This window comes from Mixophyes fleayi, chromosome 12, assembly GCF_038048845.1.
Source record: "Mixophyes fleayi isolate aMixFle1 chromosome 12, aMixFle1.hap1, whole genome shotgun sequence".
NCBI lineage: Eukaryota > Metazoa > Chordata > Amphibia > Anura > Limnodynastidae > Mixophyes > Mixophyes fleayi.
In genome coordinates, this window is record NC_134413.1 from 27,751,201 (window position 1) to 27,766,303 (window position 15,103).

At 40.8% G+C, this 15,103-nt stretch overlaps 1 protein-coding gene across 1 annotated transcript in view; it reads right to left on the reverse strand.

Moving 5' to 3' along the window:
- Nucleotides 1-1,398: 1,398 nt before the first annotated feature.
- COX16 (cytochrome c oxidase assembly factor COX16) overlaps nt 1,399-15,103 on the reverse strand; it is a 63,559-nt gene continuing 49,854 nt past the window's right edge. Inside the window, exon 4 of the mRNA XM_075192947.1 lies at nt 1,399-1,964. Within this exon, the coding sequence (XP_075049048.1) occupies nt 1,851-1,964 (114 nt within the window). The 3' untranslated portion in view covers nt 1,399-1,850. The remainder of the gene's footprint in view (nt 1,965-15,103) is intronic.

Genomic DNA, 15,103 nt, shown 5'->3' on the forward strand with positions numbered 1-15,103 from the left:
ATTCCCTGCCGGCTTAAGGATTGTATTCCGGCATGAGAATATGAAAGATACAGACCGTTTCCACTCCAGGAATCTCAGAGGTTAAACCATTTCAAAAAAATGTGGGTTTAAGAATAAGCAGCCGTATTTCGTTCAACATCATAATCAATCTGCAAATTTGCATCAAGCGGTTTCAAAGTAGATTCTATATTTGTAACTTTGAAATCTCAGTCTACATACTGTCCGGTCAGTGGTCTCTCACACCACCTGAAATATACTTTTCCCTACAACATAGAAAAATAATCTAGTTATTAGGCTATAAAATTTAATGGGGTAAATTAAAGAAGTCATATAGATTTTGGTATTGTGTTCTGACTAATCAAATCTAAAATATTAAGTGAAAAACTGGCCATTCCTCCTTCTTTGTCTAAGCGCCACATTAACTTTCCACATATGGGAGCCCAAGATAGACAGAGAAGGCAATTCAGCATGACCATATGAGAGCAGCTTGATGTGGTGTAGGATGAACATGTATAAACAGGCGGACACGAATACCTGCGTGTCCAAAATCAAAGGCATAACTAGGGATGTGAGACATGTGCGTCTGGCAATAGAGTTAGGAGAAGGTGGTTTGGGAGCACTGACATCTATTAGTCTCACTGGCCAACCTGAGCCCAGAGTGACTGTCAGTGTGTGGTCATACCCCCTCCACAAACTGCATAGGCTCCAAACCTCAAGGATGCTCAGGCCTTGAAACGTGCTGGCTCCGAATTACTCCGATTGGCAGTACAAGAGTGGCCAGGGACAGAGCATTAAACCCGTAACACCACAGGTCACTGCTGCTCCACACTGTGGGTACCTCGTGGGGACGCAAAACACCAGAACGAATCTAATCGACATAGAAAGTCAGTATTTGGAGACGAGAGTGCAGAAAGATGTGCTAGTTGGGTTCATAGAACCCATAAGAAACAAAGTGATGTATTGGTTTATTGTGGATGAGTAGCTGCTGTGATCACGGAGTTCCATATTGTATTCTCCTATATCCAGGGAATTAAGATCGTCTGGATGACTTTGAACTGATCATTTTCAAGCGTCTTCCTTGTTTTTCATCAACACGTGATGATATGGGGTCATTTTGCTGTTTGTGACAGCAGTATTGGCGGATATGTATTGTATCACACACACAATAAACTACTATGTATTACACTCATGAAGTCAACTCTTATAGTTGTGGTTAGAGTCAGTCTCATTGGAACTGCTGGACAGATTTCTCTGCTCACCAAATCCACTGTCCTTAGCAAAATAGCTGTCGCTTACTGCAGTTGTGAACCTCATACAGACCAAGTAATGCTTATTATATAAAACTTATCTTAGTTTTTTTTTTTTTGTTTGCAAGGCACAAAATACTAGGAGTAATGATATGTTACAAAACATCCTTTAATTACTAATAAACTACACATATTAAATGCTTCATTTCAACACAGAAGCAGCTTTCATCATTTCCCTGACTGGCTCTTGTTCTGCAGTGTCTTCAGTTCTGTACAGAAATCAATTTATATGACTGTTCCTATGTGGAAGATTTAATATTCTGTTTGCAGCAATCAGCTGTAGAAATCTGAAAAAAAAAAAAGTACTTGAAGTGAAGGACTGCATAAAAATGATTTAATATTAAGTAGAAGTAGGGCTGAGAAAACAATCATAAAATAACAGTTAGAGTTTCCACTTCATCAAGATCCACCTGCTGAAATAACAGAATACATTTTTGGGGAATGCTGAAGCGTGTCCTTTCTGTGGAGCGAGAGCCAAAAGACATCTGTTACTCAAGGTTTCCGACCCTGTGGCCTCTTTCATGAAGGCTTCCACCACTGAATTTATACATCCTTGTCAGTGCTCCTCCTCTGTTGGTCTTGGTAAGATTTAGAGTCCTCCCATGGACGAGGGCCTCGGATATTCATCCAGTTATCAAAGTCCTCCTCCTTAAGTTTCTGTAGATAAGTGAAAATGAGGATGAAATCAATGTATAATATTATAGTCCCTGTACAAACAATGGAGGTTTTTTAAAACAACACAACAACATGAGTTTAGCAGCTCTGAGAAGCAGATGGTTTAAAATGAGTCATTCCAGTTTAACATAGTAAAAAGGCTGTGTTATTATTTATTAGCTTAGATTTGTAAAGCGCTACAGAACCTGCTGGAGCTATATAAATAAATGTTGATGATGATGATTTGTTGGGAAAATAGGACATACATAAAACAGGGGCAAGAAAGACAAAATAAATTCAGGCATGAAAACCAAGAGTAATACACAATCCAAAATAGAGGCGCAAGTGCACACTTTAAAGCACTAAGACCATATCTATATATAATTAGAGACAGATATATGTTAAACTCTGCAGTAATATAAACTCGGTGATCCCTTTCAAATGGGCACCCACACAAACAATTTATAATTGGGTGATGTTGTTGAGGGCATTGTAGACAAGGGTGAGTAGTTTGAATTGGATTCTAGAAGTGGCAGTTACTTTGAAGTGGACTTCCTAGGAGACCCGTGCCGGTAGTACTATTATTTTGTGCATGCAAACTATGAAAAAGTTATTTCATGGACATTTTAAGAACTTGAACAGGGACTATGTGTTCGTTCCGCATTTTGGTTGCTGTTTAGATCATTTGTTTATTAGGCTCTGTAACATCTTAAGATCATGATAGTGGTATGCGATATTCCCACAAGACACTTTTAAAAAGACTATATTAATGTTATTATAATGTTTAATTGTAATAACTTTTTTTTTTAATTATATACTTCAGATTGGTTGCTTTTAAGTTTAAAGCTTGAAGATTCCTGAGGCTGAATATTTGAGTGCTTCAATTTTAGTTTTAGTTAACTAATTTGTACTTTTGGAAATCTTTTGTGGTTATAGCAATTCTCCACTTTTGAAGCAACAAATCCACACCTTGACTAAAATATTTTATTTAAGGTATTGTTTACCATGTTATAAGAATTTCTTATTTCAGCTGTTTTAACTTGTTTAGCCAACAGCGCTTGGAAAAATCTTGTGAGATTAATTTTATTATGGGACTCAACACACCCCGCCACCACTTAAAGGTGGTTCACTTAATTGATTTGCCAGATCTGTATTTTACAAAACCAAATGAGGAGGGGAGGGGGGTGAGGTGGGTGGTTACCCATTACTAGGCGGTACTAGAGCTTTATCAAAATGCTTGTCAAAATGAAACACACAATACAGAACAGTGTGTACAGCTCCATAAAAAACACCACTAGAACATCTATATATTTTCTTGTTTTACCTAATATGTTGGATAATACTGATTTTTGCACACAAATGTGCCACAAATTTTGCAGACAACTATGTCTAAAATAAAACTGGTGTATAGAGAAGATACTAATAACATTTACAAACATATGTATACATTTTGGGAGCTCAAGAAAACAGGGCTCATCAAAAGAGTGGATTATGGTGGAAGATATTTTACATATCGGTGTATAAAAATGATTGATGACACTTTTATATGAGGTATTTAGGTTTAGTGATCTTGCAGACGGATTACCCATTAGCAGTGTCAAACACGATTACAATTGACATGTGCTGGTTAACCGGTGCTTGCTGGGGTGACGATGAACGACACTTCATAGACCGCAATGCTATCACTTCCAGCGAATACAAGTAAATAGAGCAGACAGTGTCGGAAAAACAGCAAAACACTGCAAATGATCCCGAGTCCAAGCGCAAATACTAGTGGGTATGCGGTCATTTGAAACAAAGGGTTCCATTCCCATACAACATTAAATACTTCTACTAAGAATTACTCTGTGGAATTGATGATACCTGCCAGCAGTCGGCGCTACTGAGTACTGAGGTGCGGAGTCTAACACGCCCCTGGTTTTCACCAGGAACCCCCGCAAGGAGGTATGGACTTTGCTGCAAGGGACGTGCAGGTCGCGGTCCTCAATATCAGTCAGCTGGCGAGGTAACAATTGAGGCAGCGGTGACAGCCCACCAGGATGCAGGATGGAAGAGTAGTCGGCAAGCCAGGTCAAAACCAGAGGAACGGATATAGCCAAATCAGAAGCAGGAGAATGGTCAGGAAGCCGGGTCAATACCAAATATCACTCTAATCCAGAATCAGGAACCGAAGGAGAAGTCAGGAACAAGCCGGGTCAGAATCCAAGTAACAGCAACACAGGAACAAATGCTGGAGCAAGGCTGAAGACCAAATACTCTGGCACTAGACATGTGTCAGAGGCTGCTTTATATATCCTAAGGTGCCTCCTGATAGGGGTTAGGGAGATTTTGGCGGTAACACATGCTGGCTGCAGACAGGTGAGCAGAGATAGCGTCCCGCTGCTAGGCAACAGGACGTGGTTGCTTGGAAGGTGCAGGCCAAGGTGCCCCAAGTGTCAGTGTGGAGACGGCGCCTGACACCAATTACAAAATGTAGTAAAAAACATGTATAAAAAAAACAAGTTAAACCAAGTCTCCATCTTTAACTGTCCAGTGGATTAAATAGTTCTTAATACACAAAAAAGATAAGTAAATACATCCTTGTATACACATTGAGATGTACTGAATACAGAAAGCAAAGACTAGTCATGAAAAATGCATGCTCCCTGGCAGAGCTGAAGTGTACATGTTTTTATCCGCTAGTATAAGAAAGATCTGACCACCTTATACACCAGACGGATAAACGACAAAACAAGTTATTAAGGAGTGACAATGAAACCATCACTCATCCTCTGAAAGCTGGACTGTTTTATGTGCCAGTAGATGGATATAAACCCAGAATATACACATTGAGGTGTCAGGTGGATCCCTATGGCAAATAGCTGAACGCAATTTATCCCCATGAAAAGTGCATTATCACAAGACACTACTCAGTCACAGTCAAGATTTGGGCTGCAAAAGAAACATATGAGGAACCATCTTTCATAAAAAAAATAAAAAAATTGACATGATTCTACGAGACAGACATAAAAATCAGATCACAGTGTAAAACCTGGGAAACAGCAGTTAGGCGCACACACCAACAGGGGTAAACGCAGGATTCTAAAGGGGGATTCCAATCGCTCGATTTCCTAACAAAGCAAAAAACAACAACAACAACAACAACAACAACAACAACATTACTCCTCCAAACATTTAAGGGGTATTTCTATCCAATACAGAATGCAGGGGGTGGACTAAGCGTACCCGTAACAGATCGTAGCAGAGGAATTTCATATACCGATATAAACCTTAACCAAAAGCGTCGTCACCATGCTTTTTCTCATTTCATTCAGTCTGTAAAATATTACTTTGGATAACTAGTCACGTCAACAAATATATGCAAAAAATTATAATAGTGTGGATATACACACTTTTAAAGGTAATATAGAAGCACCCTCCAAATTTGATAAGCATGTACAACATTATTTTAGAGGCTTGTAAATCCCCACTGGACTATTAATAAATTTGGTCACTTTATTAATTATGGAGAGTAAACATAATCAGTTGAAAACTGGGTTCCTCCAGTTATAGGTGAATCACCAAGGCTACAGATAAATGATAGCCACAGCCTCATGCAAAGCTCATATACATTCAGATTACAATGTATAGTACATCAGCTTGTTGATTTGTGGATGGCAATGCATGCTGGGACTTGTAGTCCCACAAGAGACTGCAAAATGGTTAAACTCATCGCTCCATAGCAGCTGGAGAACCACAGTCTGACTGTTTTGGCTTATAAATTATGAGGTTATATGTGTATTGTTGGCCATAGAGTACACCATTGAAAATGGAACACATAAAAGAAAATTAAGCTCTTATACAGCAGTGTTTGTGCACAATAATACGGTTACCTGATTATGTTTCTGGCTTCCACTTCCCCGAGTGCAGCAGGTGAGCAGTTGGAGCAAGCAGCCAGTGTTGCTGCCTCTTTACTACTTGGTAACTCACCACCGGCAGAATCAACGAATACTGAAAAAGTGTCCCTTGTTTACATGCAGCAGCAGCCATTTTGTGGAAGCTCAATTCTATTAAACTCTATGCTTTCGGCTCAACTAAAAAGGCTCCTATAAAATAGACAGACTGGAAGTAATTATTGGTATATGCCAATGAGTCTCATGATTTGTGCACGGGGAAGAGTGGGGTCCCAATGCCCAGAACAACGAAGTGTGCCCCTGGCCAACTGCAACACAGTATTCTACACTTGGTCTGTGTATACAACACAAATAGCGCTAAACAACAGAAACTAGTTTTACATTCATATTAAGAAAGACTAGTTCACTGGTTAAATATGCAGACTGAATACCAAGGACACTAAAGACTTGCTGGATATACCTATTCAGATACAAGGTTTGTGCCCTTGTGAACAAGTTATTTTATTTCCCTGGGTCTCGGGCATCAACATTACATTGTAAGCTCACATGGGTAATGAAGTGCTCTAGTGTAATGAGGAAACTGCATTTCAGATAGAAAGCTGTATGTCACTACGTAGCGTGACACTACCTTCATCTGGCATTGATCATCATGTCAGTGGTACTGCATACAAATGAGAAAGACAACACTTTAAAGCAGCATTCTTGTAATCATGTTTATATGTGAGCATCGGCTAGGAATTATTCACCACAGCCAAACTGCATTTGAACTACCGTTAAAAAGTGGACCTGTCATCTACACACAACGAAAGCATCCACTTTGTGGGCTGAACAAAGATTCATAAGGACTTAGCCTATTAATTCACAAGCGACCAGTTTAAAAATGCAAAAAATGCAGCTGTCAAAGAGAACATCAATATCCATGACAATCGTTCTAGTAGTTCCCATCAAACTGATGTGCACAGCAAAAACATGCCTCCCTCATGATCAAATACTTGTCTGAATTGTTACAGACTGATGCAATTATAGTGCAGATAACGCAATAATCGACCATTTGTTCAGATATTGCAACATTATGTAAGCTCTCACGGTCATTTGTTCCCTTTCCAAAACACATTGCATCTGTTGGTTTGGCTTTATAAACTTCCTAAAAATTACGATCAATGATGGAGCGATGTCGATTAAATGTGGAAGTGTGTACAATCTCACGACCAGCAGCGTAGACAGATATCTGTAGAGTGTGCAGAGTCACAATCTTTTTAGCAGATGGTTATGAGATGAAGGTAAATTGTGTAGGTGTGTACACATGAATTTGCATGATCATCGGGACTTTGTCATTGGTAAAATGTAATATTATGCACCCAGTTTTCGTTATCATAGTTTTATTTACAATTTTTGGATGTTTATACACACAGGAGTTGTCAAAGAATGGACCGGGTCACAAAACAGAAGAGATTATAGCACTTGAATTTTAGGTTTAGCAGTCCTTTAAAGAGTAACTAAATCCAAATAGCTAAATGTATTGTGTTAAAAATCATAGGCTTCGATGTTGAGAAATGTTAATGCTGTCCATTTATGAGAATTTTCAACATTTCATTTTGTTTGACTGCCCACTAAATGATGTCACTGTCCGTTTTTTGGTCCAGACCACCAGTATAGTCTAATTAAAAAGCTGTGAATATATCAAACTATTGTTTTGGTAATGCTTATTTTAATTTTACCTTCATGTTTGTTCATGTCTGTGACCAACCAAGGTGTAATGTATTAAAACTCCCAGGACGAAAGTAGAAGAAATAGGTGCATACTGTGTGTTCACTAATTAACATGCAAGATTTAAACCTATGGTAGACCAAAACAACACTACAAACCTAAGTATAATCCATTAAAATATAAAAAAAATAGCACCAAGTAACAAAATACAAATATTGACAATTTAAGCCCATTAAAAGCAGTGCCTTAAAACCATACTTGTCATCCTTTGGAATCTGCCCTCCAGGAGATCCCAGAGAAGACACCCTGGTGCCGAGTGCGAGAGGCCTGGTGGCGCAAAACGCATCATCACGCTCTGTGGGGGATGCGGCTGGGTGCACTGATTTCCCGGGAGATTAGGAATACTTCCAAGAAATTTGTGAGTCACCTGGACGTGCACTACTTCCTTGGAAAATATTTTCCTAAGGTGAACCCCAAAATAAAATGCAAAAGTAATAAACCCACGATAAATGTTATTAGTGTGGGGAAAAAACTTTACACTAAGGGCTAGATTTACTAAGCTGCGGGTTTGAAAAAGTGGGGATGTTGCCTATAGCAACCAATCAGATTCTAGCTTTCATTTATTTACTACCTTCTGCAAAATGACAGCTAGAATCTGATTGGTTGCTATAGGCAACATCCCCACTTTTTCAAACCCACAGCTTAGTAAATCTAGCCCTAAATGTTTTTGTTAAACAAAAAGAAACGTAAAAAAATCACCTTGTCTGATCTACCTTGGGTTAGGCACACAACAACACTGGATTTAATCACGGAAACTGCTGTATTTTTTATGCCGCCCCTAAATTTGTTATAAACCGCTCCCTGAAACCTGTCTTTGCGATTTTATTTAAAATGCTTTCAGCCTGTCCTCATTGCCAGCTCATCTTATTTGAAGTGACAGAGAGAAGAGGAGTGAGGACAGGATGTATAAAAGGTTACCCTTTATTCAATCTTTTGTGTGATATTTAAAGCAAATTCACAACAGTTTACAAATTCTAAAGTGTATCTGTGTGAATGTAAAAAAAAAAATGTCGGTCACCCTCATGCTGCAATGATATTCTACAGGTCTACAATTGCTATGGTTATTACGGTTTTCTTTTCCATCTTTGGAACTGGGAAAGTTTTACATTTATAAAGTAAAGGCAGCCTTATAAACAGAACAAGCAAAGCCCAAGACCACTGTCTGCCTTTATGGATGCTTGTAAAACTCAATTCAATTCTAAAAAAGCATCTTAATGGATTGTGATCATTAATTAAAGATAATTGAAAACATCAGAACTGGTTGAGCTTTTAAGTTTCAAACGAATCCAATGAATTAATATAAAAAGCTTTTTAAAGCAAAATGAACTCTGTAGCACAAGCAAAACAATCGTGGTCTTAAAAGCAAATTTCAACAATATTGAAAAATAAAACACCGGAGTACTGGGGTGTGTGAGGACATCGGAGTTGGAACTGTAGTTCTCTAGATACCCAGCCCTCTAGATTCACAGATCTCACAGATAAAGGGGCAAAATAGAGATCCTAATCTCTTTATTTATCCACTATGTAAACACAGATTAAATACAATATTGCTCCACAAGGAGAAACGTATTTCCCCAACAAATATAACCAAGTGTCAGTAAGTTCACCAGCGTCAGTTAAAAGTCCCAACAGACACAGATTCTCATCAACACAGTCCACAACTGAACATTCCAAGAGGGCCAGTGAGTCTTTATGTCTTGCTGATCCCGGCCGCTTGGCCTCCTCTCTTCTAGCTTGGTGGGACTCTGGCTATCAGTCTCCCTACCGATATAGGCTCACCAATTGTCCACAATCTGTGAGTATCTTCCGGTGGAGTGATGCCAAAACAGTCATAGATATTCAGCACCCAGTCTGGATGAGCAGGTCCCTGGTTCAAACGATCCTCTCTGGCAATGCTAGAGTACGACTATTCAACATCAGCCCAAGTCCTCTCTCTCCAAATTCCCCAGCAACAACAACCCCTCTCCCTTCAGGGTTTCCCTTTTTGACTCTTTCCAAAATACCCCAATCCTTGCCCCTTCCCTGGGCCAACCACCCAGGTCATGATCCAGTTTGATTGGGGGTGGATGGAATCTAGGTGGTAACAGGAATGGAGGTAGAATATGACTTCAGAAGTAGCCCACCTGCTGTTTTCCTGCCATCAAGTCTGGTTTGGGACATGCTAGGACAATGGTCAGTTAATAGTCAAAATCCCACCTCTTCATCTTCGTTCAGACCCTCCCATACTTAACCCCTACCACTACTTTATGATGTTACAGGGTTCCCAGCTGTGTCATACTTCCTGTGGGCTTCCTTCCCCACTCTCTTTGGTCACTAAAACAATGCTGGATCCGGCCACCGGGCGGCATTTAATAACTGGTCAGGCTGATGTGGTCCAATTGGCCCACTGACTGACACGCCAGGATGGCTCGATATTCCCACTGTGGTGCCCGGTTTCATCACAGGGTGAATCCCTTTTTTTCTGCAATGTTGAGGTCCCTGGTGAAAGCAGGCCACTGAAGATCACTGTGCTGGCCCAGCCTTTACTTTCATGCTGCAGGCATTAAAAGTCCCAATGACAAAGGTTCTCTATCTTAGACCTTGAAATATAATTACGTTGATGGCCTGAAACAATCCGGTGATGTCACAGTATGCAACTATGAGTCATATGGCGATTTTTAGTCGCACAATTAAATCTAAAATAAGTAATTTCTTACAAAAGTACAGTGCAATGAACTGCTACTTTATGTGCTTAATTAAGTGATTAATTACACCATAAAGAAAACAAACGTTCTGTATTATCTGCTTCAATGAGCGTTTCCTTGCCAGTATTGCCTAACATCTCTTGGGATCAACGAACAATCGCCTATCGGATTAAGCGATTAATTTGTGCTATGATGCTAGAGCCCTTGACTCTGGGACAAGACTTTTTGTCCAAAAAGTACTTGGTATAGTCAATTGGACATAGCAACTGTGCTTTACAATGAAAATGAAGGTTAATTGAATGGCAATTATAGCCACAAACCACTCTGCAATAACCTATGAATCACGTCAACCTTCAGACTTTTATATATTTTTAGAAAAAAGTAAACCTAAATAATTGTTCTTTCCTGTAACGTTTTGAATGGAGGCAATGAATTAATATGAACATTACTGTAGCAGGACACCACTACACTTTCCAAAACAAAAAAGCAATCCTGGCCTAAGCAGTAATCAAAACAACTCCATTGTATCATTACTGCTATAGGCTCTCCTGGTCTGAGCTGGTCATCCTCATATGAGACCCCTCCCCAACAGGTTTGCCACAACAGCTCAGCAATCTATATCATTGCACTATCATAACATTCTCTAGCTCTTTAATCTGTGGCACTGCTAATGTATACTGGCGCCACCTAGCACATGTCACAACTCACTACATCTCAAGCTTGACAAAATCACATAGGCTTCTTTAGTGAGCTGCGCGTAGAGTCTCTATATCAGATCGGTCAATCACATTAATACCCCACATGTGCACATGTTTGGAAACTTGTATGCTGCTGCAGGTGACCGCATGCTACATGTCATCTCAACCCGGCTGACTTGAGAAATTTTCCCTCTGGGCCATGCTCTAACCTAGCTGCTGTTCGTGCCATAACATCCTTTAGCGTACTCACTAATGGAGTTCTTGTGACTTACAGTTTGTTTACCCTGAAATTAACCAGGCATCATGCAGTCTTAAAAGGTGAAAACTTAAACAAATCTCCAATGAACTTCTTTGGCACTGGCCCTGCCGCATCTTCGTCTAAAGTGGTACATCCAAAGGTGCGGTGCGGCAAACACGCCAAACCTCCCAAACCTCTCTACCCAGGTCACAATTAGAGCCATCTAATAATTCAGCTGAAACACAGGCCTTTGAAATTGACTGTAACTTTGAGATCCATTCAATCTCTATTGACTGCCCTTAAAGCAAACATTACCTCTGAACTCAGAGCATCGATCAAAGAAAATAAAGCAGATGTAACCTACCTTGGTGCTAGAGGAGATCATCTTGAGCACAAGATGGAGGAATTACTGTCTTCCCACAATGACTTGATCTCTGCCCATGACTTCCTGCAGGAAGAAGTAACTGGGATCAAGTACAAATTGGTGGATCTCGAGGACAGGTCACTCCGTAACAACATCAAAATTCGTTGCATATCTGACTCCGTCACTAACGCTGACCTGTATGGATACACCACTGACCGGTTTCCCAAACTAATACCATCAGCCTCGGATACCGACCTCCTCATAAAAAGTATTCACAGCTTGCCCAAATTTAAGAATGCGCCGGACGCTGCACCCAAGGATATCTTACTACGGGTGCACTTCTATAGGATTAAAAGAACAAATCCTGCGTGCCTCCTTGCCCTCTTCCTCTGCCCATGCAGAGTTGGGAAATCTCCAACTGTTCCCAGATATCTCTGCCGCTACTCTGGCTAGGCGCAGTTGTTTCACCAGATAACAGCAGCCTTGAGAACGGCCGGCATACAATAACGCTGGGGTTTCCCGACGAAACTATTCGTTAACAGAAATGGTACTTTTGTGGTAATATCGTCACCTGACAAAGGCCTGACATTGTTGAAAGATTGGTACATTCAACCACTAGACCCAACTCCTACTGCTAAGACTAGCCGTATAGCTAACGAATGGACTACAATCAACACTTGAGACTCCCACAGTTCACTTCACACCCTGGAGCCGATTTGTCTTATATGTTTCTTGGTATAAACTCTGTATCCTTTCAAACAGTTTACATCCCTAGATGTTTTAGAAGGGAATTCCGATACCCCCGCACCTGGACTTTTTTTCTCCTCCTTTCCCACTTATTGACTTTGTGATAAGCTATAATTGTGTCACAAAGTCGACTCACACCGTATTGGTATACATAATGGCTTTAATTATATGTTTAAAAGGTACTAGGTTAGAGCACCCACGGCCCATGCGCCCGTCCCCACATACATACTACTTTTCTGACACTTCCTTTCCTCTATTTAGTGGCATAATTGTTAGATCCCTTATGGATACTATTTATTTATTTTTTTCTTGTTTCTTTGTCTCCCCCTTTCCTGTTGTGAATCCCCCCCCCCCCCCCCCGTTCCCTGTCCTGTTGGAGACTGCTTGGAGATGACGATCGGCCCCCGGTCAGACCTTTGTTATCCTACTCAACCTACTGTTCTAGGTTAACGGTCAAGTTTCTCTCCATAGACGCAAAGGGTTTGAACTCCCCCAATAAACGGCAGATCGCCCTTAAAAGTTTTGCGGCCCAAAAAACAGGTATAGTAGCTATACAGGAGACCCATTTCTCATTACACTCCCCACTACAATTTCATAACCTTAAATACCCAACTCGTTATTCTGCTCTGACTCGTTTAAGAGAACTGCAGTAGACATTTTGATTAGCGCTAACTGCCTTTTTAAAATGGAGCAACAAATCACTGATAAAAATGGTAGATATCGGATATCAGTGGGGAAAATAGGATGTCAGTTTTCTACCTTATTCTCTTTATACGCCCCGAACTCCCATCAACTCCCATTCCTTAGGAAGTCATCAACAAAGCAAAAAGTGGAACATTATTATGTATGGGGGATTACAATGTAGCCCCAGATCCTAGGCTAGACTTCTAGTCCCTCCAAACAGTCTATGACCTACTTTGCTACTGCATGCTCTGCTTTTTATCAATTATTAACAAAATATGATTTGTATGATGTGTGAACTACACATACTTCTCCCATGTACACAATTCATACTCAAGAATTGATCTTGCATTATCTGATAAGTGGTCTCTACAACATATTAAAAGAGCTGAGATTTTACCTATCACCTGGTCAGACCACGCCTCTCTGGTGTGGCAGTTGAAACTCCGGGGACTGGCAGACTACATACTGGCTGCTGATGGAAGGGCTCGGGTAATACGGAGTCTTTAGATTCTTACTTAGAGACTAATAAACCTGGGGAGACCACTCTTTATACCACTGGAGTGCCCTTAAGGCAGTTATGAGAGGAGCAGCAATCCAGGCTGCAGCTACAATTAGGAAAACGCACACAGAAGTTCAGGCTTCTTACGAACTACAACTAGCAACACTAGAAGCTCAACACAAAAGTACACCTCAGGATTCCAAGACTAACGGACTACCCTACATATGAAAATTAGAGATGTTTCTCTTTTACAAACAAACGACATAGCTAGACTCAACCAGCGATTTTATACTTTGGGGAATAGAGCTACCAAATTGTTGGCCTGCAAACTCCGGGGAAAAATGCTATTAGCAGAATTAACACTATACTTAACGCACAAGGTACCCAAATTTCTAACCTCTCAGCATAGCGAATAGATTTGCTTCATACTATGACGACCTCTATAACCTAAAGAAAGACTTAACTCTGACCCAACCATCTCCTGAGTCTATTAATAAATTCCTGGCCTCCATTTCGCTTCCATCCCTGTCTTCCGAAGAGGTTTTGGTCTTGAGTCCGGACTGGACGGAGGATGAGGTTAAAGATGCCGTAAAGGCCATGAAAAGTGGTAAGGCCCCGGGCCCCGATGGCTTCACACAAGACTTTTATATTTTTTTGCAGCCCGAGCTCACCTCGGTCCTTACTAATGTATTTAACTTAGCTACCCGAGATACGTTCCTCCCTGCAGAAATGCTTGAGGCGCAAATAATTGCCATCCCAAAACTAGGTAAAGATCCATCCCATTGTCACAACTACCATCCCATAGCGCTTCTGAACTCTGATCTAAAGATTTTTGCCAGGATGATTGCTAACAGATTAAACCCCATCCTACTGCAGCTAATTCATTGACACCAAGTGGGCTTCGTGCCTGGTAGACAGGCACCAGACAACACAAGGAGAGTCTTAAACATTATTGAGACTCACTCAGCTAACTCCTCACCCCTGTTATTACTATCTCTGGACACTGTAAAAGCCTTTGATAGAATCCACTGGGAATACATGACGGCGGTCTTAACTAAATCTGGATTTGGTGGATCTCTCCTCCAAGCTATCGCCACTCTGTACACTACCCCTTCGGCTACGGTACTCAGGAATGGGTTCCACTCCCCTGCTTTCCCGATTAGGAATGGCACCAGGGCTGTCCCCACTCTCCACTGATTTTTGCACTGGCTATAGAACCCCTAGCTACCAAGCTTAGAATGGCGGATGAGGTCAGAGGGAACATTATCGATACCACACACCATAAGATTTGCCTCTTTGCAGATGATGTACTTCTATTTGTCAAGGAACCTGAATCCTCTTTACCTGCAATCTCAAATTTTGCAGGAATATTCAGAGGTCTCATATTATAAGCTCAACACCTCCAAATCAGAGGCATTAGGGGTGGCTTCACCCAGGACTACATAAAGTCCCTAAGGTTGTTATACACATTCCAATGGTGCCCCCTCTATATGACATACCTAGGTATACGTATCCCCCCAGAGCCTACATCAGTCATAGAAAGCAACTGCCAACCTCTGCTGAGACAG